General features: G+C 40.4%; 2 protein-coding genes across 7 annotated transcripts in view; one reads left to right on the top strand and one right to left on the bottom strand.

Annotated features, from left to right (window-relative positions):
* Positions 1 to 14,169, bottom strand: part of KIAA0825 — a 179,876-nt gene extending 165,707 nt beyond the window's left edge. Inside the window, exons 1-2 of one of the 4 annotated variants that reach the window (XM_083403672.1) lie at positions 13,764 to 13,865; positions 1,778 to 2,013 (exon numbers count right to left, since the gene is read on the bottom strand). The gene's annotated coding sequence lies outside the window, so the exon portion shown is untranslated. The other 3 variants (XM_083403670.1, XM_083403669.1, XM_083403671.1) reach the window with 3 other exon arrangements.
* Positions 13,944 to 25,127, top strand: part of SLF1 (SMC5-SMC6 complex localization factor 1) — a 31,924-nt gene continuing 20,740 nt past the window's right edge. Inside the window, exons 1-7 of one of the 3 annotated variants that reach the window (XM_083403850.1) lie at positions 13,944 to 14,026; positions 15,313 to 15,426; positions 15,869 to 15,944; positions 19,894 to 20,137; positions 22,060 to 22,222; positions 23,412 to 23,540; positions 24,203 to 24,256. In XM_083403850.1, the coding sequence (XP_083259976.1) occupies positions 15,313 to 15,426; positions 15,869 to 15,944; positions 19,894 to 20,137; positions 22,060 to 22,222; positions 23,412 to 23,540; positions 24,203 to 24,256 (780 nt within the window). In that variant the 5' untranslated portion in view covers positions 13,944 to 14,026. Of the gene's footprint in view, positions 14,088 to 14,345; positions 14,448 to 15,312; positions 15,427 to 15,868; positions 15,945 to 19,893; positions 20,138 to 22,059; positions 22,223 to 23,408; positions 23,541 to 24,202; positions 24,257 to 25,127 lie in introns of those variants that run through there. The other 2 variants (XM_083403849.1, XM_083403848.1) reach the window with 2 other exon arrangements.

Genomic DNA, 25,127 nt, shown 5'->3' with positions numbered 1-25,127 from the left:
TCATATTCAACATAGGCTACAAAACTGTTTTCAAATGTTTGAATTCTGCAAAGTGCTCGTGCTTTCGTACACTTTTTGCTGATTATAAGAAAAAGAAAGCATCCCATTTGTGTGTTTTCTACAATACGAATTACAATCTATTGTGAAAATACAAACATTGTATTTGCCAAAGTTAGGTTCATGCAATTTCCTTGGTTTATTATGGGAATTAAAACAGAATTTCAGAGCGTGTCATTTTAATAAAGTAATCAGTAAATATTAGCCAACATATTCCCCAGAATCTGCATTCATCCATTTAAATGTTTTTTTCAAGCAAGGTACAAATCTAAGGGAAAGATTCAGGTCACTGTTTCTAAACTTTTTCAAAAGTAGGGATATATACTCAATTCTAAAAGTTCATACTTGATGGGCCAAACATTTATTTTATATTCAGCAACAGGAAGCAAAGTACAAAAAGTAACGTGAGAATCAGCTCATGCTCTGGCACAATCATCCAAAGGAGACCTAATAAGATGTATCAATTTACATTTACACCCTGTTGCCATCTGCAGGTTCACGTCAGCTTCCAATATTTTAAAAATGGCAAGAGATAAGAAGTGGCAAGAAGTAACAAAGGAGGCTAAATTAGGATAGATGCAGATTTGTAAAACTATCTGCTCTTCTTTAAGCACAGGACAGCTCTGTGACTGGATATAAGAAACTGAATCAAAATAAGGTATTATGGCTTTGTCCACAATCCCAGGAATGTTAAAAGAAAGGCTTGGCAGGTTATAATTCAGTGAAGTGCAGCGAACATAGAACAATAGGTACCAAATTAGCATGCCCATTAAAACTCTGAGGATCTTTAGAAGTTGTTATTTTAGGCTGGAGATGACAGCATTCTCAGAGTGTTGACCAGTGGTATGGTAGAGGCATCACTGCCAACAGTACACTCACATTTTGTAGATTTCTGGAATGCTTCAAAATCTGTTTTATTAGAAACAATGAGACAATATACTTGAGCATATGCACCAAAGGCAATGTTATCTATCATATCACCTTCAACTATTTTAAAAGCTACTGTTTGTCTAGCCAGATTTATTAATAATGTCCTCAACATACCACTTTACTGACAAGTATGATCATACTAAACTATGGCTGCCAATTCCTGACCACAGTATGAAGCTCTGTCATCTATCAACTAATCCCTGATATTATATCCGAAATTGTACAGTGGTACCTCGGGTTACATACGCTTCAGGTTACAGACTCCGCTAACCCAGAAATAATACCTTGGGTTAAGAACTTTGCTTCAGGATGAGAACAGAAATCGCGCAACGGCGGTGTGGCAGCAGCAGGAGGCCCCATTAGCAAAAGTGGTGCTTCAGGTTACGAACAGTTTCAGGTTAAGAACGGACCTCCGGAACGAATTAAGTACATAACCAGACGTACCACTGTATTTATTAGAAAAAGTATGCCCTTATGTTATATTCTGCTGCACTAAGTTTTCAGTGTTGAAATCATTCTTTCTTAACATCTCTGAAACCATACAGAAAGCAAGGTTGAAGAAGAGATCCTTGCACTCCTCCTATTATTGTATGAGCCCATGTCTCAGACAACTATGTGGCACATTTAAGCGGCCATCCACAGATTGAGGCAGCTGAGTGGGAACATATGGGGTAAGACAATTCTTTATCGTTATCAAGCCATTGTTGCCTCAAATGGCACCCTCCTGTAACTTTGTCAATGAATAATGAAACAATTAACTACTTTGTACATTATAAAGTATCATATTTACATTTTATTCATATTTATGAACAATTCCTTAAATCATACAAAGTAAGCAGCATGATTTTAAAACTTCCTTCTTCTGCATGGGAATAATTTGAAGAGATGAAGGGTGCCATTTAGTGCTGGGCCAGCAGGATTCTGCTGATGCAATGTGACTTCTGTTTCCTTCTCTCCCCTGTGCTCCCAGAATCTGCTACAGAGGGTCTCCCATACCTCTGAAGCTGATTTTGAGAGTGTGTGGAGCTGGAGGGTACAAGAGAGGAAAAGGAAGACATACACACATACAAGTCCTTTGAGCCAATAGAGCTGCAGCAGTGAAAATGGCCCAAAGTTTCTGCATGCACTTCAGAACTCCTGAGCCATTCCTCCCCACCTCCTGCTATAGACCTTTGTATCTCCTCCAGCAAAAACTGCTACAGAAAAACTTGGTAGACTCTGGGGCAGCCTGTGATGCAGCACAGGGAGCTACAGCTACAACAGAGAATCCATAGAACACCAGTGCACATGCATAAGCAGCTGCATGCATTCAGAGGCCTCTTTAGTTTCTGTCTCATAGTTCTTCTTTGGTCCTTTACTATTGAACACTGTATCATAATATTCAGATTCATGAATTTTTGTATTCCAAATTCCTCACAGAATACATAAGCAGAAAAATAAACTATCATAATTTCCTTCCCTATGTAATCATCAGTTTCACTTCCTTTGACATTTCTGCTACTAGTTATGTTATAGAGAAGGAACATGGACTATGGGTGTATATCAACTCACAACTACTGAAATTGACTTTTTAAAACAAAGAGTACATCTCCTAGTGTTTGAGAACCCAACTGTAATTCAGTTGTACTGTGTTCACTGCTTAATGTGTCTGAATAAATCTAACATTTAAAATCTATCAACTTAGGCATCATGATCTTAGCCACAAATAATAGAGAGTGTCAGTGTCAATTTTGCTCTCTCACACTCACTTCCCTTCACTCCATCTGATTTTAATAATCCTTGTCAAGGCACAAACTGTCCAAATTACCTTCTTGACACAGAAGCTTTCATGAAGGAGACAGAATCTCAACTTTCATTTAGTAAGTACAAAAGAAAGCTGTCCAGCTGGACAAATATTATTTCCAGTCTTGACAACTTCAACAGTAAATCATGTATTTTAATTTTAAACCAAGGCTGCCAGGAGTTTGATATAAACTGCTTGTTTAATGTAGATTCATGGGATTAGTAGGTAAACAACTGGGACTGTATTTTAAAAAGTAAGACCAAATAAAATGAGTTGCACAGGAAAAAAAACACTACAGAATGAAAGAAGCATCATATATAAAAACTTATAAAAAGGGGAAGATCAGAAATAATTTCAGAAACTTACGTTTTCAGGAGAGAAACCATAAAATATTTTACAAACTCTCTACTTTGCTCAATCCTAATACCTGCCTCACCAATAGTGCTGAGGGATGATGTGATAGCATTGTGCCCCCTCCCCAAATGACACACATCATTGCTAGCAAATGAATAACATGGAGAGGCAGAATGAAAGAGATTATTTGTGTGAACTGAATTGTTCTCTAATTGAAATCCACAGTATTACTAACTCTTGAAAAACAAAGTTCTGGTATCTGGTTGCAACCTGGGGTGCAAAGAAGCAGAGTCCCAGCCACCTGAGGGTAGAGCTTACAGAAAATGCTCTCTCTGTGTACAACTACAGCAGAGGTCAGCAAACATTTTGAGCAGGGGGACGGTCCACTGTCCCTCAGACCTTGTGGGGGGCTGGACTACATTTTTTTCGGGGGGGGGGGTGAATTAATTCCTATGCCCCACAAATAACCCAGAGATGCATTTTAAATAAAAGCACACATTCTACTCATGTAAAAACACACTGATTCCTGGACTGTCTGTGGGTCGGATTTAGAAGGCGATTGGGCCAGATTCGGCCCCCAGGCCTTAGTTTGCCTACCCATGAGCTACAGCATATGCTTTCAAGTCCTTTACCACCAAGTAATACTAGCTACACATGATGCCAGCCACCACAGCTCAATCACAAAATCTAGAGTACAAAACAAAACAATGTTTTGGCTCACACCATGCATGCAGATATGATTGTGGGTCTCCCCTTGCTCATGGAGGATGTACAACACCACTGCCTTCAAGGGAGTAAAAATTCTTTATTTTATTTTTTAGGACAGCACAACTATTTCCAACATTTCTAGTTCTGCTATTTGTTAAAGTTTTCCTTCACCACTTAAATTGCTAAGCAACCAATGAGATCACAAAACTGCCCAGAAGGCTGCTGTATCTGAATGGAAGACAACCTAAGAATCTGATTTATATTACTTTCCAGTGTCACACCATGTAACAAACAATATTCCTACAGAGACATAGTACAGAAAGTTATTTTCAGAAAGCATATCCAAATTTTCTAAGAGCAATTCTCTGCAACAAGGGTTCTCATTTTCTCCCACTTGAGAAGGTGGAAAAATATGAGCCCAACAGTCACAAAACCAATGAGCCTCAGTCAAAAGGTACAGGGGTGAATCCAATGACAAAATAGTGGCAGGTAAAGGCAGAGTTTGGCATAATTAGTTAGTAATTACCAGCATCATTTTGTATTGATATCTAATCCATTTTGGAAATTTCAAAATTATTTGCCATTGTGATTTTCTCGGGGGCAAGGAGCTCCACCGTTTAACTTACTTCAAGTTAACTACAAAAGCTATATTTGGGACTAACTGAAATTTTCATGTAACCCAGACACTAAAGTAGTAGTCTAACCTGGAAGTTAACCAGAGCAGGGATAACCATGGCCAGGCACCCTCTGTCCAGGGGTGGTTATAACTGTTAGGATATTTCCATTCCACCTTAAAAAGGGAGCAGGTTGTTGTGTCACAGCCTGCGTATTTCCTGTTCACAGGAAGGTTTTTTTTGTTAATTGCTTTCGTTCTCTCTCTGCGTCTGGACACGCAAGCAGGCAGTCATGTTTTTTCTTTGTTCTGATCAACGCTGAATAAAGTTGTAAATAATGCTCTCCTGAGTGCACCTTCCGTTGTGCGAACTCTGCTGAAAGGGCGTGCACCAGCCTTGGAATGTGGCATGTTATTTCTGAGGCTTGTGTTGCTAATTGACTGATATTGCGTATCTATGGGAGATCGATGGATCGTCCGGCACCGGCGTGGGGGCATGATGGCCTTTGTCTCCCTGGCAGTATCCCAACAATAACTGCCTTGGCAAGTGAAAGATGCTGCATGCCATGGCTGCCACAACCTCTCATTTCAAATCTGAATCTACCAGCACTCAGATGAATAAAAGAACTGAATGTTGGTGTCATTTGTGTACTGCTGCTACTTTAGTCTTTCGATAGCCACATCCAAAATTTCCTGTACATTATGAGCAGCATGAGAGACAATACTGAACCCTGAGTGACCTCCAAAACACAAATCCCACCTTCTGGAGTTGGTCCACCAGGCAGGACCAGAACCACAGAGGTATAGCATAACAACCCCCCAGCCAGCCTATCCAGATTCTATAGTAAATGGAACTGAAAGCCACAAAGAAATCCAGAATTAACAGGGCCACACTCCACCCATCCTTCTCCCAGTAGGGGTTATCCATCAGGGTATCCAAGAATGCTTCAGTAACAAAACCAGGTCTGAAGCCAGATTTAAATACACCCAGATACTGAAAATATTTCATTTCCAAAGCTCTTATTAGCCCGAGACCTAGACATCTCAAGGATTGCCTCCTCTTAAATGAATCTTCTGTTCTGTTCAGAGGAGGCCATGATTTGAGTCCCCTCGCTATTTGAGGTGAGGAAGCCAAGTCATGGGACATTATACCCAGGCCAAATAACTCAAGGATCTTGTTTGGCAAAACTGCCCCTTGCCTTCTGGTGATCCATTAAAATGTTCTTATTTTGGAAGGCATTTGAGGTAGGCTTTTTAGAATGATCCCGATTCTGAAGCTGCAGTGGTTTTTCATCATTTTGCCTGCTTTTCTGATTTTTGGTTTTGTGATCTTGCTAAATGTTTCATTCATAGATAGATAGATTTGTTTGATTTTTATACTTTAGTTTTATCCCACTAGCTGACTTGAGTGCTTTTGGGAAAGCAGAATGGTAAGACAGAAATATATTAATCAAATACAGTTTAAATAAACAACATTTCCATAAAACAAATGCAAAAGAATTGCAAGTGCAATTGGTTGGCAAATAAAATGTGTCAAATAACAAATGTTAAGCACTTATGCATGTGTTGTGTTATTATATAATGGGGTTTATATTTAAAATAATGAACATTTAAAATCTTAATTGCCTTGAATAGAAGGAAATTAAATATAGGAATCTGTTTCTGTGCTTGGTAGGGGCAGACACACAAACAAAGCATTGGCAATTTAGCTGGAAGCACCCCACCCTAAAATAGAGTTTCTAGATTTTTAGTTTGAGGCTCAGAATAAGCTATTGAAGAAGCTATTTATGTGTTTTAGATGTGCCATTCAGTTATTTTTCCTTTAAGAATTTAGCAAAAGAAATGTGAAAGCCTAAGTGAAAATGACATTAAGGTTGTGACACCAATAACAAAAGCCAAGATATATAAAGTTAAGCTGACAGTCAACCTTAAATCATGCTATTGTGCTTATTCTTTTTAAAAAACAACAATATGAGTTAATGACAAGATGTCAGACTTTGAATTGCCTGAAGTTTGTCATTTGGTGTCTGTGTCACAACCTTAATGTTATTTAAATGTAGTTTTTAGTATCTATTATTTAAAAGGTCTATTTTAAGACAGCAAAAAGCTTTGATAGAGGAAACCTCAAAGTACACCGCGTTACTGGTATGCCATTTCATTAGAAGTAGTGCATAAAACATACATTGTTGACAAATCTAATTCATTAAAGGTGAGATAGATGCACTTTAAAACGACTGGCTGGCATCATTATCTACAGTTCCCTTATAAATTATTACTCTTTTCCTTTTGACTGAACTTGTCACTATTTACTTTTCAGAGTATGAATCTTGTGCATCAGACTTGTTTAGAGAAGTTGGAAGTCAAATAAGCTACTTTCTTTAAGCAGAAGCAAACATTTTAAACAATTTCCAAAGAAGTGGCCATATTTGTCTGTTGCAGCAAAATCAACAAAGCATCTTGTGGCATCTTAAAGACTATGCTCAAGGACTATAGTCCACTTCAACAGATGCTTGAAGTCCCCTCACTATTGGACTATGCTGGATTTGTCTACTCTGGATAAATTACCATATTACAGGACCTAATAATGTCATCCACATTCATTTATCTGATCATCTTCCAATGTGATATATGTGATTCGCCAACAATGTCCTTTTACATTCTACATAGTACAAACCACCCAGTCTCTACATGAAAGGACCAATGGGCAAAAATCTAATTAACTGACCTTAAAGTGGCCATACTTGAACTTCAAAACAGAGACTGCAAAGTGAAACTACTGAATTTAATTCCTCAAGAGTTTTGATTGCTGTTACCATCACAGAAAAAGGTCCTTCCTCTAGTGGCTGTTTATTGTATTTACAGAGGTTGCAGTACAACTAGAAGGGCCTCACCACCTGATTGTCATATTATCCAATGCATTGGTGGAGAATCAATATTAGCCTGCCAGGTGTTCCAATTTGGTCCATGAGGCCAGTTTCTCAAAACCATACCCACCTATCTATCACCTGACATCACTCCAATGGGTTTGCATTGAAGCCCCTGCCAAACCCATGCTTCCCCGCTTCATTTTAGTAGTGACTTGCTGCCTGTGAGGTGCTTTGCAGTCTCAACTTTGAAGCTTCCAAGTGCCAGATCATTGTGATTTCAACTAATTGACAATGGGAGCGGACCCCACATGTCAAATTTGGCCAACAAGACCAATCTGGTCTGTGAAGCCATAAACTTCCTCATCCCTGCTGTAGGGTAACAGGAAGAAAGACATTACTTTGGCTATCCTAGTCCCAAGTTGTTATATGTAAATGCAAAAACTTTACTGGCAACTGGTACAACTCCTGTAAGAGCAGTACAATGTTACATGAGAGGCTGCCCCTACTGGCTGCATTTTACAATAGATACAGCTTCGAAACCAACCTTAAGGGTAGTCCCAAATAGAGCATATTACAATTCTACAGTCTTGAGGTTTCTAATGTATGGGTCACAGTGATGAAGTTATCTTTGCCCAGGAACAGGTGTAGTTGGCATACCAGCTGGACTGGGTAGAGGGAACTCCTCACTACAAAAGTTACTTGAGTCTCCAATATCAGTGATCAACGTAAGAGCACCCCATAACTATGGTCAGTATTACTATACTAGGAACACCAGCATGGTCTAGTAGTTACAGTGTCCCACTCAGCCATGAAGCCTACTGGGTAACCTGGGACCAAGTACAGTGGTACCTCGGGTTACAGACACTTCAGGTTACAGACGCTTCAGGATACAGACTCCGCTAACTCAGAAATAGTACCTCAGGTTAAGAACTTTGCTTCAGGATAAGAAAAGAAATCGCATGGCGGTGGCGCGGGAGGTCCCATTAGCTAAAGTGATACCCCAGGTTAAGAACAGTTTCAGGTTAAGAATGGACCTCCAGAACGAATTAAGTTCTTAACCCAAGGTACCACTGTACTAGCTCTCTGCCTAACCTATAAGAAAGGATTCTGAGAATAAAATGAGGAGAACTGTTACACAACCTTTTGGAAACTCAGGATGTAAAATAGTGAATACATCAATTACTTGTCCTCTGCAATATGGTTCTTACAATCTGCCATACTGAGTATTCCCAGCTACACAGCTGAGCCTCATCAAATATAACTACAGCAAACAAAACTCAAACAACAAATGAACTGGCATAGCTCAGTCTTCCTAGGCATAGAGCCAGACCAGATGAAAAGAGATAGAAAAGATGGATCAATGCTGTGTAACTTAACCGCATTCATCACATACCATAGCAGAGTACCAGGTAGCCATCCAACTGATCTCCTGTACCAAATAACAAAGTAGAATCACAGACCATCCACATATATTTTTCATGCAAGGTAAAAGCACGTGAGAAGGCAAAATTTCCATGAGAAAACTGAGCAAAAATAAAAAGTTTTAAAATATATAGCTTGATTTCATTACTAAAAAGGCATTCCAGAGCAGGTTGCAACATTAAGAAACCCCACTTCTCCTATACTTATCTTCCCTTCAAATGGCTGTTTTGCATTTAAAAAGCTGAAAAAACAAGAGAGAGAATGTGAAAAAGCATATAACATGTTGTTTTGCCTTTACACTGTCTGAAGTAGAGAAGGAACTATAGAAGGCCACTAATAAGACTGAAATCATATTCAAACTTGAATAAGCCCTATTGAACTTAAAGGGCCTTAGGGACCAATCATATCTCCCATCTGGTAGTGGCTGGGTGGAACAGAGCTCATGATGGAAGGTGAACAGTTTCATCCCAGGTTTTGCTGGCACAACAGAGAAGCCCTGATTGAGCCCACTGTCGGCAGGTGAACCAGCTTAGGATCCACTGGCTCCTTGGACAGCTCAGTTCCACTTCTTCCTCATCTCATAAACACCCTGATAGCATTTTTGGCACACACAAAGGAAACCTTTATAGTGGCACAAATCCCCTGCTGGTGGAGCACAATGGATCCAGGCAGAGCCACCAAATTCTCTCCAACACAGAGGTTTAGATGGCTCTGTTATTTTAAATTGACATGTATGTGCATGTGCCATGCAAGTGAGGAGCAAGCACATACTTCTATGAGCATATTCTATGTAGACCACATACCCCAATACTTTGAGCATACTTGTTCTAAGTAAAACAATCCAGAATTCCTCCTATTACGCTAACTGAAACAGTATCTTCATAGACTGTAAGCCATAGACGAGGGCCTATAATTTTCTATTATTATACAGTGCCTAGTGCGATCCTATTGGAAGGTCTGACTGGTGTTGGACTGAATGAACTGAAACAAAGCTGTAAATAAGACTGATACTTATTTTGGGTCATAATACCTGGAACAATTTTAAGGATACAAAGACTAAATACTATTATTATCAAACTTATTGTAAGCATCCAATTAACTGATTAGCAATAGGAAATTTTATAAGAACAGTACACTATTGCAGCAAAGCCACAATTCATATGGTGGGATTGGACAAGTTACTATCATTTAATATTAATAGCCTCTCTTGCAGGGATACTGTGGGGCTGAAGAGGATAAATATTAGAAAGCACTTAACATAGAAAGCTCACTGTATTAATGTATCAACAGGGATGCTACAAAATCATATATAAGAACATTGTAAAGCTATTTTAGTTAATTACTTTTCAACGAAAGGGATTAGAACAGTAAGTAGGTCAAAAGAGAGTACAAGATTACAAGTATAAAGCATTGCCTTGTGATAAGGAGTAAGGTATTAGAGTAACATTCTCAGGCGGTCAGGAATTTAGGACATATTTTCTTTTTCACCTAAGTACTAAAGAAGACTAATTTTCAATAATATGCTGACATTATAGTTCATGCAACATTTTAATAAAAAAAGAAGAAAATAGTTTTGCTTATGATAATCTGCTCTTTTACTTCATGCTAGATGGTGCTTAATTGTGTTCTAGTAGGTAGCAAAGGTTCCTAGCCCAAAAGGTATACCCACAAGGTATCTTAAGTTTTATCTTGGATTTATATCACTTAAGTACAGAAGGAAAAGTAGAGATAAGGGATTGCTGAGGGACAATGCAGAGTGGGGGATGTTCTATGAGGTATAGGAAGAAAAAAAGGAATGATTCTATAGAGAGATGTATGATGTAGGGAAAGACAAAAGGAGTGGGGATTTGAAATATATAGCTATAGTACTATAAAGAGAAAAGAGAACACTTTAGAAAAAAAAGTCTGGCAGGCTACGTTATGGGATGCTGCAGAACACTATCTCCTCCAGTGCTATTTAATATCTACATGAAGTCGCTGGGAGTGGTCACTGGGAGTTTTGGGGCCAGGGGCCATCAGTATACTGATAACACTTGACTCTATTTCTCCATAACATCACAATCAGGAGAGGCTGTGCAGTCCCAGGACCATTACTTGCATGCAGTGGTGAGATGGATGAGGTAAAACATGCTGAGCTTGAATCCTGGCAAGATGGAGACAATGTAGGTAACTAGTTCCCTTGTCCAAGAAATTGGTCAACTGCCCATCCTGGATGGCGTTGCACTCCCTGAAGAAACACGTTTGCAGTTTAGGGTGTTTCTGGATGCAGCTCTATCACTGGAGGCTCAGGCAGCCTCAGTGGCTAGAATTGCCTTTTACTAGCTGCAATTGGTTTGACAGCTATGGCCAGTGCTGTACCAGGAAAGCCTGGCCACAGTATTTCATGCATTGGTTACTTCAAGACTGGATTACTGCAATGCACTCTTATGTGGTGCTTCCCTTGCACTTGATCCAGAGGCTGCAGTTAGTGCAGAATGCTGCAGCATGATAGCTGACAAAAGTGAGGCCTTGTCAGCATATAACACCGGTGCTCAAAGATCTGCACTGGTTGCTGATTTGCTACCTGGCCAAGTTCAGGGTGTTACTATTATTATTTAAAGCCCTTAACAACTTGGGACCAGTTAACCTACTCAGCTGCTTCGATCATCAGAACAGGTGGTACAGGTGCGACATAATACCTGTTCTACATCTGCAAGAACCTGATCTTTTATTGTGGCATCAACAAAACTTTAGAACTCCCTGCCTAGTGATACCAAGCAGGCACCCTAGGTGTTCCATTTGATGCCTGGTAAAATCATTTTTATTTAGACAAGCCTACTAGTTAGTTGTTTAGTAAGTTGATGCAAGTTTTAATCTGTTTCCAGTCTATTATTTCAACTTTCTGAAAGTTTTAAATTGTAGTTATTTTTTCTTATTGATGATTTTATTGTTTTATCTTTCTTATAAACTGCTTTGAGTTTTGTTGCTTACAATCAAGTGGTTTATAAATTTTATGAAATAATAATTTTAAAAAACTGTGTTTTAAGGTAAAACGCCTTTTTCCCCATGTAGAACATATTGTTTACACACCATCGCAATCTCCAAGCAGTGAGAGACCACAAAAACTCCAAGGGTTCATGCACTCACCCAAGTTCAGTTTCCTTGGAATGATGGTTAGAAGAGACCATGGAGTCTTTAGGATACAGTATATGGTTTTATTTACAACTATGTAAAATGTGAGCATAGGATGGAGAGACTTGCAACAGCAACATTCACATAGATCTTGCTTCCCCTTTAGGTTTCCAGGGGAGCCCCAAAGTCCAGCATAAAGGAAGGCATGTCTCTCCATCTTAAAGTTTCCTGCTCACTCACACAGCAACTCTGACTATTGTTCTTCTACCTACTTGGAAGATGAGAGGGGTGGGAAAAGGCCCACCCATCTATTTCTGTGGCACAGAGCAACTTCTTTGGATATGCTTAATCATGGTACTTAAGTAGCCAGTCAAACTTACATTGAAAAACAAACTGGTTTGGCAAGCATCCTCATACATTCTACCCTCAGAGATACAGGAAAAGGACCCAGGATATCATCCAGACTGACCCCGCCCCCAACCTCATAACAGTATACACTGGTCTACTACAGTTACTCATGAGGTCTTATTTTATTCAGAAGAATTCCACTCCATCTTTAGTCCATATTTAAGTGCTCACACATGTACATACACATATAGCAAGTGCTTCAGTGAGGGAGCAGAACACAAAAGTGGCAGAGAGGGCAACACTGTAAAAGTTTTTCAGACTGAAGGTATTTGCCATCTAGAACTATCCATTTCCCCCCAAACTGAAGTATCTCTTGCTGCACATCACGTCATGCATTTAGTTCAACAGAGTCTGACAGCACAACCCTGTGCTTCTCTACTCAGAAGTAAGTCCCACTGAATAAAATGGGTCTTGCTCCCAAGGACATAAGCCTGCTACCTGAGTTAATATTGAAGAACAATGTGGGGAAGAGGAGGAAAGTAGTACAGTGGTACCTCGGGTTACAAACACCTTGGGTTACAGACTCCGCTAACCTGGAAGTAGCCCCTCGGGTTAAGAACTTTGCCCCAGGATGAGAACATAAGTTGTGTTGCCGCAACAGCGGGAGGCCCCGTTAGGTAAAGTGGTACCTCAGGTAAAGAACGGTTTCCGGTTAAGAACGGACCTCCAGAACAATTTAAGTTTGTAACCAGAGGTACCACTGTAAACCAAAGCTCAGGAACTTCTAAACAGGATACAAAACTGGGACCATGGGCATAGCCAGGATTTATGTTGGGGGGGGCAGGACCCCCCCACCTGCCATCCTCTTTTGTCTAGCAGATTCAGAATGAATTGTTTCAACAAGCTGTTTTAAATTACTTTCTTTTGACCAAGTGCTCAGAAAAACCTGTCAAACTTTCTACAATTTCTTTTAGTTAAGTATTTTTATTTCGTTGATGGTGGGGAGGGGGGAACTGCCATGGGCATAGCCAGAATTTATTTTTAGAGCAGGCAAAGCGTTATTTGGGGTGGAGGGCAGTTAGTTAAGTAGTTTTATTTATTTACTTGATTTGGGGGGAGCAGCTGCCCCTGCCCCCTCCTGGCTACGCCCATAGCAACCGCCCCCCTGCTCCCCCTATGCGTGGGACTACATTAGTTTGGATGAAAACCTAACCAAGGAGCAGTAGTAGCAAAAAAAGAGTCCTGTGCCACCTTGACTAGGAGATGCACAAAATGTGCCCTACTAAGTTTCAGGGGGGCAGCCAACTCCGTCCTCAGCTAAGGAAGCAGTCCTGAGGCATCTTTTTAAGCCCAAACCCATTCGCCAGAAAACTAATATAATAATAATAAACACCAACAACACATCTGTCAGTGAGTCTCTCCGTCTCCTTCGTCTCCCTTCGGCATTTGAGGAGAACCAGGGACGGAAGGCGAGGGTGGCAGCAGCGGGCAGGTGGGCGCTTCGGAGGCCGAAAGGAGGGCCGAGCCCCTTTCCCGCCCCGCTGCCCTGACAATCTCCGACGTCACTTACCAGGTAGGCCGGGCCCCGCTCCCTCTTTCGGCGCCTGGTAGCCCCGGAGACCAAACGAGCGTCAGTAACCACGGCTCGGAATGGCCGGGCTCCGACATCCGGAGGAGGAGCCACCAAGACGGAGGAGGAGGCCCAGGCTCTTTTCCCGCGCGCGAAAGAGAGCGAGCGAGGGAGCGCCTATACGCGGGAAGGAAGGAAGGCGGGAGAAACGCTCCAAGTACTGAGAGACCGCGCCGTGCGACGCTGAGGGGAAATCGCCTGAGGTAAACGGCGCGCGGGGCTGTACATACGGGTAGATGGAGTTCTTCGAGCCGGTTGGCAACGGTGCGCTCTCCTCAGCTCAGCAGCATAGCCCTCGAGGCTCTCGTAGGACGCGCTCTTCTTTTGAAACTGTATCTATCTGTGGGGGGTGGGGAGCGTATTCTTCAGAAACTCCCTGAGAGCCCACCCCTCTTCCCCCACTTTCAGTACTTCTGCCTTGCGATTTCTTTCCCCCCTTTTTTTCCCGCGCTCCGAACGCGGCGGCGGGTCTCGTTACGCGAGTAGCGTAGCGGGCGTAGTCTCCGTAGGAATCTCTGCGCGGGTTCCAGAACTACTGTATTTCAAAGTCGCTTGACTTACTGATGTTCCGTCGGGTGCGTTCTCTTTTTGTAGCTTCTCTTTCCTGCGGACGTGTCTCTCCAGGTAAGAAGGTTGCGTGCCCGAGCGAGTGGCTTAACCACTATTGTGGCAGAATCTCAGCCTTTTTTTCCTAGGCGTTGTTTATCCAGAAGCAAAGTCCCACTGAATACAGTGGGGATGGCTGTAGTAAATGTGCATTGGCTGGTAGTTCCATAGTTTCTCAAACTTGGGGCACAGATATTTAACTTTGTTCGCTCTACAGAGAACGGTAAAATCCTAGAAAGGTTATTGGTTTTGCATAGCATGACTAATTCAAATAACTCAAGTAGAATACTGGAATAAAAGTATGTGAATCTTGAAGTCTCAAGCCTAACTTTCTGCACGCTCCCCCCCTTTTCTGAAAATACTTATGACCAATAATCCCCAAATACCCCCTGGTAAGAAACATTCCATTTACATATACAGTGGTACCTCGGGTTACATACGCTTCAGGTTACAGACTCCGCTAACCCAGAAATAGCACCTCAGGTTAAGAACTTTGCTTCAGGATGAGAACAGAAATCGAGCAGCGGCAGCGCAGCCGGAGGCCCCATTAGCTAAAGTGGTGCTTCAGGTTAAGAACGGACCTCCGGAACGAATTAAGTTCTTAACCCGAGGTACCACTGTACATTGTAAATGATACAGTTAGGCATTAAGCTGTGTGTCCTGGAAGACCTTCTCTCTGATATTTTAATGTAGGTTGTAAACTCCTTTGAGATTTTCCCCCTTAAAAATATAAAGTGTCATAGAAATGAAATTAATAGTAATAATAAGCAGATTTGTATAGTACCGTAGTTTGGAGTTGATGATTTAAGTGCATCTACTCTGCATCTTAACAGCTTGTGCCAGAATATATGTTGTACATATTTTTTTCTTTTTTTTTTAACAGATGGAAAGTGACATCCAAAAACGGAGGATCCAACTAACTGGATTTAAGAACCAAGAAAAGAAGGCCCTAATCAAATTGCTTCAGACACTAAAATGTGTTTTTTTAAACACTACGGTAAATTATGATAATTGATAAGCCTAAATATTTTGTGGATTTTTATCACCTAGATTACAGTGGACGCTCAGGTTGCGAACGTGATCTGTGCGGGAGGCACATTCGCAACCCGCAGCGCTGTGTCTGCGCGCACACAGGTTGCGATTCGGCGCTCATGCGCAAAGCACGATTTAGCTCTTCTGCGCATGCACGAGGGCCGAAACCCGGACGTAACGCATTCTGGTACTTCCAGGTTCGGCGTGGTGTGCAACCCGAAAATGCACAACCTGAAGCGTCTGTAACCTGAGGTATGACTGTACTTTACAACATATGGTATTCATAGTGGTAAAACCGAGTGCATGCTACACTCTGGTAAAAGAGCAACTTCTCCTTCTTACCTTATTATTTTTGAAAATGTGTATGCAATTTTTAGTTTATGGTTGTGTGTTCTTTTTGTTGTTAGGAATACAGAGATTGCACTCACCTTATAGCAAAGAGGCCTTGCAAGAGTGAAAAGTTCTTAGCAGCATGCGCAGCAGGTATGTATAGTGTGCTGTTCTTTTGCAGATGGTTTGGAAACTTCAGCTGGTGCAGAATTTGGCAGCCAAGTTGCTCAATAGGGCAAGATAATTTGAACATATTACACTGATCCTGGCCTGACTGCATGGGTTACCAGTTAGTTTCCGAGCCCAATTCAAAGTACTGGTTTTTACCTATGAAGCCTCAAATGGCTCAGGACCACAATACGGTAAGGACTGTCACTTCCCTTATGAGCTGATCCTGTGATCATAATCTGAAGCCCTTCTTTGTGTGACTCATCCATTAAAGGTCTGGAGGATGGCAACATGAGAATGGGCCTTTTCTGTGGTGGCTCCCTGTTTGTGGAATGCCCTCCCCAGGGACCCTTGCCTGGCATCTTCATTACATATCTTTGGGTGACAAGTAAAAGCATTTCTCTATAACCAGATCTTTGCCTGATTAACATTCTTTGGCCTTTTAAGTGTGTTTATTATGCTAGATTAGTGTTGGCCATTGTTGACTTTAATAACATTTTAAAATAATAGTGTGTTAAAATGGTTAGGGTATTTTTAATGGTTTTAAATTACATTTAATTGGTAACATCTTGATATATAACCTATAGAGTGCTTTTGGAAGAATATTTTCTTGTAAACTGTATACAAGTTTGTTAAATAATAATACCTATACTCAGATTAAACATTTTAAAATTGTAACTATTAACTACTGAAGATGCACTGAGTATAAACAATCAATTTATCAAATTACTTACCTTAAAAACTTTAATGCATAAGATTTTAAAAAGGCCATTCTAATCTGTTACATGTTTTCTTGGCATCCACATATATACTCTTGGGGTATGATTGTTGGGGGCTGTTGTTGCTGTTGGTTTTTTGTATCTGTGTTATAGATCTTGTCGCGATTTATGTAGAATTTTTTTCAGTTTAGTTGTGTATTTTTTGTGGTTTATTTATGGTTTATGACTACTTTTGTTATGTTGTACAGGTACTTAGCATTTTTTTTATGTTGTAAGCTGCCTTGATCATGGTTTGAACTGTAGATCGGTGGCAAACAAATAAAATTACGCATATGTGTGTACATAACTAGAGTTGGTTCTGTTTTATATCTCTGTGACCTTAAAAATCCCGCAGATACTTAATTCTTAGTGAGCACTTTGGGTATTGTACCTATTTAACAAGGTTTTCATTTCTTACATATCACCATAAATTTCCCAACAATAACTTCTCTTTAGCTTTCATAGTTGTGGTAATTCTCATTGATCGTTTAACACATTTTTTGCTAATGGCAAAGATTTTGACGAATTTGAAAATACCTTGTAATTGTTGGCATCCATCTGTCTTGAGAGATAATGGAGTATCTGCTGTAACTAGAAACTTGTAACTGCTGCCTCCTGCATTTGTTTTTGCTGCGTTATCAGCACTGAAGTGACCTTTCCGGGGTGCAAGCCTTGGCAGTGTGTATGGAGGTCCTGGGCTGTCCAAGAGCTGCCCCACTCAACCTCACTGATGTGGTCCAAAGGAAAGCAGGGCAATACATTTGGCACCAGCTTAGCTGCAGGAATTATAGGAAGGAGGCATAGAAGACTCCATCTAATCATCTTAGGGACTCTACTCCAGATTTGTGTAGGGTTTACTCCTTAGCCTTTTTCCCTCCCACATATGTCCCGCAAGGCAGAGGGTAGACCATGCAGGGAATTGCATTCCCAAACATCTAAGAGGGCATCAGGCTGGGTTAGGCTATTCTAATTTGGGATGCAGGTGGCGCTGTGGTCTAAACCACTGAGCCTTTTGGGCTTGCTGATTGGAAGGTCAGCAGTTTGAATCTGCACAACGGGTGAGCTCCTGTTGCTCTGTCCCAGCTTCTGCCAACCTAACAGTTTGAAAGCATACCAGTGCAAGTAGATAAATAGGTGGTGGGAAGGTACACGGTGTTTCCGTGCGCTCTGGCTTCCGTCACAGTGTTCCGTTGCACCAGAAGCGGTTTAGTCATGCTGGCCACATGAACCAGAAAGCTGTCTGTGGACAAATGCCGGCTCCCTCGGCCTGAAAAGTCCATTTGCCTTTTACTGGACTTAACCGTCCAGGGGTCCTTTACCTTTTTTTTTGCTATTCTAGATCCCAGCTGGATTTTAATTAAAACATCTAACGTGATAGAAATGGAAGGTATCAATAAGTTTAAAATCACGAGTTTTCACAAAAAAATAGCAACTCGTGCTCTCAGAGACCTGTGGATACACAAACTCTTCCTTTCAACCTCTTCTTCATGTGGGTGTGAACCCAGACCTCTTATTTGAACTGTGGCATCTCAAGCTCCATGAAATGACTGCATCTTTTTCCTTGCTGGCCCTAATGCCTGAATTTGCCTTTCAGCATGTCTCCATTCAACCATGTCTCTTATTTCCCTTAAGCCTTTCCTCAATACTAACCTTTTCTGGAAAGCTTATGGATAAGCACCTAATCCCTATGGTAAATAAACCAAAGTACCCGTGCCTCTTTCTCCCTTTCTTCCCCTGCTTTACTGTTGTCTATTTTAGATTGTAAACTCCTTGAGGTAGGGACCTATTATAACTGTTCTTTATAAAGTGCCATGCACACTGGACTATAAAGGTCAATTATTATTTATATATTTTTCTTGTGTCAGCATCAATAATACAGAAAACGCTTCTGTCCTAGAATGTTAACTCCCTACAAACTTGTTACAAATGCACACTAGTGGAAGCTACTCAAAGGAAACTTGTGACTGAATTTTTTTCGCACGCCTTTGTGATGGGGAACCTTTTCACCAAGAAATATGAATACAGGGTAATGGTTCCTAAACAAAGAGGCTGAGAGTACCTTTCCCCTCCCCCTCCCTTTCCATCAGATGACTGCTGGCATGCAAAGCTAGCACCTATAGAAGTACCATCTGGTAAAACGTTGCCTTGCAATGGCACAATCTGCTCAGCTCGGCTGTAAAATTGATTAGGATCACAGTTTTAGCTGCTTCACTATGAAATATGCTGTAGTTCGTTTTTATGTAAAGCGTATGGTGCTGCTGTTACTGATTTGAACCCTGAAAGAATGGGAAAATAAGGTTTGGGCAAAGGAGGAAATGGGACAATACCATCAAAATCACATTTAAGCTAGCATGTTGAGTACATGATGTGCTAATAGAAGAGAAATCAATTTTGGAGGTGGAAGCTGCTGGTATAAAACAATTCTCTCTAAAATTTAATGTTTGACTGAGGTTATAGGGCCTCCAGAATTAGGGTGGGCATGGCTGTAGTTAAACTTTACAGAGTATGTTAGCTGGTGGATGTGTGATATTTATGGTTCACATTTTGAAGATGAAAAGTTTCAGAAGTATGAGTGTCTATCAGCTATATATTTATTTTAGAGCACATGCTGACAGAACATAGAATAATATATCTGAAATATGCTAATGCAGAATAAAAGAGGGGGTTTCTTAAAGAAAGAATCCATGTGTAGGAATGGGCAGGCATTTATTCTCCTGCTTGCAGTCCTTTGCAAAAAATCTGTTGATTTTTCAAAGCATTTCCCCACCCCAAAAAGGATGCTTAGTGTTTTGAAAGCGTGATTAAAGCTGCAATACTATACATATACACTTGGAAGTAAATATATTATATTTTTGAGAATATATTATGCATAGAAACTAGTGTATAAGCATGAAATGTTAATTAGTACAAAGTTTCACAAAATGAATAGACACATTTTTTAAAAAAGCTAAAGAATTCTTACCCAAAAAATTAGGATCACTGTTTTTAATGAAAATGTGCCAAAAAAAATTAACGTTATAGAAAAGGTCAGCTACTGTAGTAAAAAATTACATTAAGATCCCTTTTTTTCTGCCCTAACAGAGGTTGTTACTAATTTTTATATTTGATCTTCATTTGATTGCCATTTGTCTGCAGGAAAAAATTCTTTTGTGGATGACAGTTCATTTGCTTTCCAGGAAAGTGGATACTAACCAAGGACTACATAATTAATAGTGCCGAAAGTGGCAGATGGCTTGATGAAACAACTTACGAATGGGGATATAAAATCGAAAAAGTCTCCCATTATTCACCTCAAATGCAATCTGCACCTAAAAGATGGCGCGAAGAGCTGATACGCTCTGGTGCTGCAGGGGCCTTTCACAGATGGAAAGTTGTCCTCCTTGTTATGAATGGTGATAAACTAGAGGATTCTTTGAGAAGGTAGGATAAGACTTCTTAAAACTGAAGAAATTAATATGTTATTTCACTTTGATTTAGATGAAAATAGTTTTGTGGGTGCTTTCCTCCCTCTCACTTACTCTGGTCCACAGCAATTCTGCTACAGGGTCGCTTCAACGATAATGTTTTATTTATATAGAGATAATATTGGTGTAGGAGAAACTGTTTGCTATGAATTGTGAAGTGCATTTTGGATGTTTGGGGGTTTCCCCCCTGTGAGTCAGAAGGGATACCCAGCCGCACAGAAAATTAAATAACAATACCACAACCGATTGCGTAGAAGAATCTGCACAAGGGTTACTTCCATGTGGACAAAAGGTCCTTTTCTTCAGTCTACAACTTTGTCTTGCAAAGATCTTGAATATGTTTTTAGTAATTGGAACACATATAATAATGAATTCCAAAACCAAACAGTGTGATTCATTGGGAAGTATTGGACTTGGTCCACAGAAACCTGGGTTCAAATCTCTATTAGAAGCTCAGTTGGAGACCTAGGACAAATGATCTCAGGATTGTAAGGATAAAGTGAGGTAATTGCATGTATGCTGTCCTGTGCACCTTCAATATACCGTACATTCTTCAGAATTTATTTTTAATTTACTGTTTTCACTGCTAAACTCAGCAGTTATTTTACTACTTTTCTTTTGCTTCTCTGTCTTTCTGCCCATAGCTCTCCCCATCATGGTTGATTGTGGGGGCTTAACAGGAGGAGATGGTACTTGTATTACAGTGTTACAAATCCACCTGTACTGTTGTACCTGAAGTGTCCTTTTCTTGATGAAATTAAAATTAGTTTCCTTTCCCAGTAAACTGTACAATTCAAATCACTCATTGTCATACAGACGTAGGCCCTTGCAAGCCTCAAGTATTTGATAAAAGGCATATAAGAAATCTCCAGCAGAATTGGCAGCCCCTTTCCCACATGTATTTGTGTTGTGCTGATTTTCCAACATAAACTCTTTGGGGGAGTCCATGTGGTGCTTTCACCCTCATTTAGCTACAGTGAAGGAGAGGAAGCAGCAGCCTCATTGTGCTGCCCAACAAACTATAGGTAGAAAAAGGAAGTAGTGGGATGCACTATTGCAGTTTGCATCATATGGTTGCAGAATGGGGCCAGGTGTTCATACTGACTAGAGTGAAGATGGCCTAGGTTACACACAGGAGCCAATAATCTGGCGTTAGAGATTTGGGGCTTATCCACACAGGTGCCCTGCACAGGTCCATGCTTCAAAGTTCTGTGCCCAAGCAACAAAAAGCAGTTCAGGTTTTCCATGGATTGACGTTGGCTCCAATTCAACTTTAAAGAGCAGGTTTTCGCGGGGGCAAAAAAAGGAGAACATTAAAGCGTTTACCGTGCCTGTAAAGTGTGGATAAATCCTAACTGAATTAATTTTTGTGTGAAAGGATCTTCTTATGTCCACTGTGCTTCCTAGGCCGTATTTGCATTTCCTTGTGTGTGTGTGTTAGGTTTGGTGTTTCTATTAGGTTGCGCCCATCTGAAGAACAATGAACTTACTTGGAGAGAAGAAAAAATGGGAAATGAATATTGTCTATTATGGTCATTCCCATTTCTGCCCCTGGTTTTCACATGGGACTTTTTCACACAGTTGGCTCTTTGCATGTAAATCCGGTAGTAATTTCTGTTGATCAGTTTAAAAACAACAACCACCGAATCAAGCATTTTGACTATATGAAATCTGTTCAGTTTTAAACTAATGCAGTGACAAAGCAAATATGTGTGTTTCTGATAGGAATTTTAAAAACTGCATTTTAGGTATGTGTTTCCTCACCCCCACCACAGAATTAAAGAGTAGATTTATGTTTCCTTTTTTGTATGTTGTGTAGGTTTTAAAACGAGTTACATTTTATATTTTCATCAAGTTTATATTGTTTCATTCCTACAGAGTTCTAGAAGCAGGAAAAGCCACAGTCTATGCAGCATTAAGTGCACCAAAGGACATTACTCATGTGTTAACTAATAACCCAGCATTAGATCAAGAAAGAATGAAGCATCTCATTGGTGTGCCATACTGCCCAGTTGGCTATTTAGAAATCTATCTCTTAGAGGCAAGTACACTTAATATAATGAGAATCATAATCAAAATACATTATTTTAAATGTAACTGTTGATTTGTGGCAAATTTAAGAGTCCAATTTAAGCCAAATTATCATTGGATTAATATTTCAACTCTGATTTTTATTTCGAAGCATTTAAATTCTCATGAATACTTCACAGTGAAAATTATCAGAATGCTATTGTATCCATCACCTTCCTTAGATTGCATACAAGACAGTGAAGTATAGCAGCATTAAGGAAATGTTGGACCATGATTTGCTTTTGTGTGTTTAAGGCTAGCAAATCCTGGCAACGTTGCAGTTGGAGACCTTGTGACAATGTTTGCCAGGACTTCAGACCATATCTCTGGATCAGTACACTATGCATGTTGATCACCTAACTGAATGCCCACATCTAACAGGGTTGCAAGCATGTTTTTTTCAGTATTGGATTTGGAGTTGCCCTTGGTAGTCGAACATGATTGGTGCATTTAGTCTATGTCTGCAATCCCATTAACATAAAGCCTTGAGCAGAATGCACCTTCCTATCCAACTCAGGATCCAGATGGGAATGGAAATCATTCACTTCCTTGGGCCTCTTCTTGTGGCTGTTAACAGCATATTACTGAAAGCCTTGTGTGTGCCTTCCTGAAGATTGGGGCCCATATATTGAATGCTTGAACAAGCTCTCTTTCTAATATTTTCACATATTCACAACTGTTTCAGTAATAGAGCTGTACTCTCTAAGCCAGAGGTGGCTAACTAATGGCCCTTCAGATGTTGTTGGACTCCAGGTCTCATCATCCTCTACCAATAGGACCAATGGCCAGGAATGATGGTACTTGCAGTTCAGCAACATTTGGAGGGCCACAGCTTAGCCACCACTAGGAAAAGTCCAAATTGCTTGAGTTGGATCCAGACTACCTGCAGAAGGAACCCCTGAAAATGAGCCCCTAAAAAGCTGCTTCAGAAAAATCAGGAGATTCCCTGGAACAGGATGACAGAGGGCACTGGGCACTTTCTTCCAGTGGGGAGGCTTCTTCTGGATCTCAATTCCTATAACAAATGGAAGAAGTCATTCCATTCACCAAAAGACCAGGCTGGATCCAACCCATAGTGTTTTAGTTCTAATTGTCTCTGTTGCTGTATGGCCTCTCTATATTTGAATAGACAATAATATGCTGCATTTATCACCCAGAAGGAAATTAAAAGCGATACTGAAATATACCAGAAGAACCATCTTAAACCCGAACAGTCAAGACAGGTGATGACTGGCAGGCATCTTGCTGAAATGAAAAATGAACTTATAAAGCATATATATTCTGAACAGGTAAAAACTAGTCTTATGTACATTTATTACTTTTATAGCATAGGTCAACTGAAGAAAAAAGTCTCCACATAAATAAATGTGGAAGAACCTGGTTCACCAGATTACGAGATTACTGCTCTTAACCACTGAACCACACTGGCTCTGTGTTTGGCTCTGTGCTGTGGGACACAGGCAGCTGTTTGTGTATACATCTGGCAAATTTTACTTGATTACTTTTTTGTGTTTTACCCGTAACTCTCTACCCATAGCTTGGTAATGATCTTGGAAAGGACATTGTCTGAATAGTGAATCTCATAAGAACTGCAAAATGCTGCTGATACTGAACCTCAGTTGATATATTGTGTGACTAAAACAAGGACCCTCCCAACTTATTCCGTGCATCCAATGGCATTTCTTTACCACGTGTGCTTACTCAGCAGCAATTCCCGATAAGGCCTGCCACTACCTCTTACGATGTTCACAAAATGCCTCAGTAACTATCCCCTATGAACCTATGACTGTAAACCTCAGTCGTCACCCCGGAACTTGGTGAAACTAGCTTCCAAGTAAACAGCTTTAGGATCAAACAATTTCCTTTGTATTGTTACCATGTACTATGACTGACAAATTTTGAGTAAGCATACATTCTTATTTTAAATCAATATTTTGCTTTTAATTTACAGGCAATGCTAAGAAAATATACTCAAATAGACCAAATGACTGAGTGCAGAAATGTGGTAAGATATGGATACTGGGCTGGGAGGGGAGAGAGAGAGAGAAAGAAAAAGATGATGCTGGAATAGTTTTAGTTTCTTGCCAGCGATCGGGTTTCAACAAATGCTGCCTTTACCTTTAAATATTATGCTAAGTAAGGAGAGAGGAAAGGTTACGAATGGTGGTGACTTCATAGTGTGTCTATCACTATGCTCAACATACACATATATAGCACATTCATGCATGTTTTCTTTATTCTACTTCAAATGCTGCAGCTTTCAAGGGCAATAGAAAAAAACACCTAAAAAGCACTGGCATGCATGCAGAACAAGCAGTCTTTCTATTGCAGCTATTGATACTCCCACATATGTGTGAGTATTCAAACCTGAAGGAGGTTATGGCTATGGACTCTCCGCCCCTTTCCCCCATGTCTTGCTTACAAATATTGACTGGGTGCACTCCAGGTTCCCATCTGGGGAATCTGTTCTTTTTAGAATTGCAAGCCCTTGTGTTCAAATGACAAGCTTTGCTGCCAATGTAGAATGCAATTCCATCCTTAATTAAACGTATCTGTGTGTGCTGGATAGTGTCTGCAATCCAGAGAATTAGCTGAGCTCACACTAAAAGATCCTACGCCCACAGAAATTGCCACATGCAAATGTTTTACATAGCAACCCTTTGGATCATTTCAGAATCCTCAGCATGGGGCAATTAGGTAGGCTTAAATATCTGCACAGCATATCTATCTTTTATAGCTTTTGAAATTCACAAAGGGATATCCCAGTGCTTAATGTATAATTTATGGTAATTCAGCACTTGCTGCTCCTCTTGCTTACGATGGGAGTTATGCAATTTATAAATCTGGAACGCAGCTAGTTGTGATTTGGGATAGCT

This window comes from Podarcis tiliguerta (genome assembly GCF_965153285.1).
Source record: "Podarcis tiliguerta genome assembly, chromosome: 11".
NCBI classification, from domain to species: Eukaryota; Metazoa; Chordata; class Lepidosauria; order Squamata; family Lacertidae; genus Podarcis; species Podarcis tiliguerta.
The sequence above is the reverse complement of the archived record's forward strand: the minus strand, read 5'-3'. Positions and strand labels throughout refer to the sequence as shown.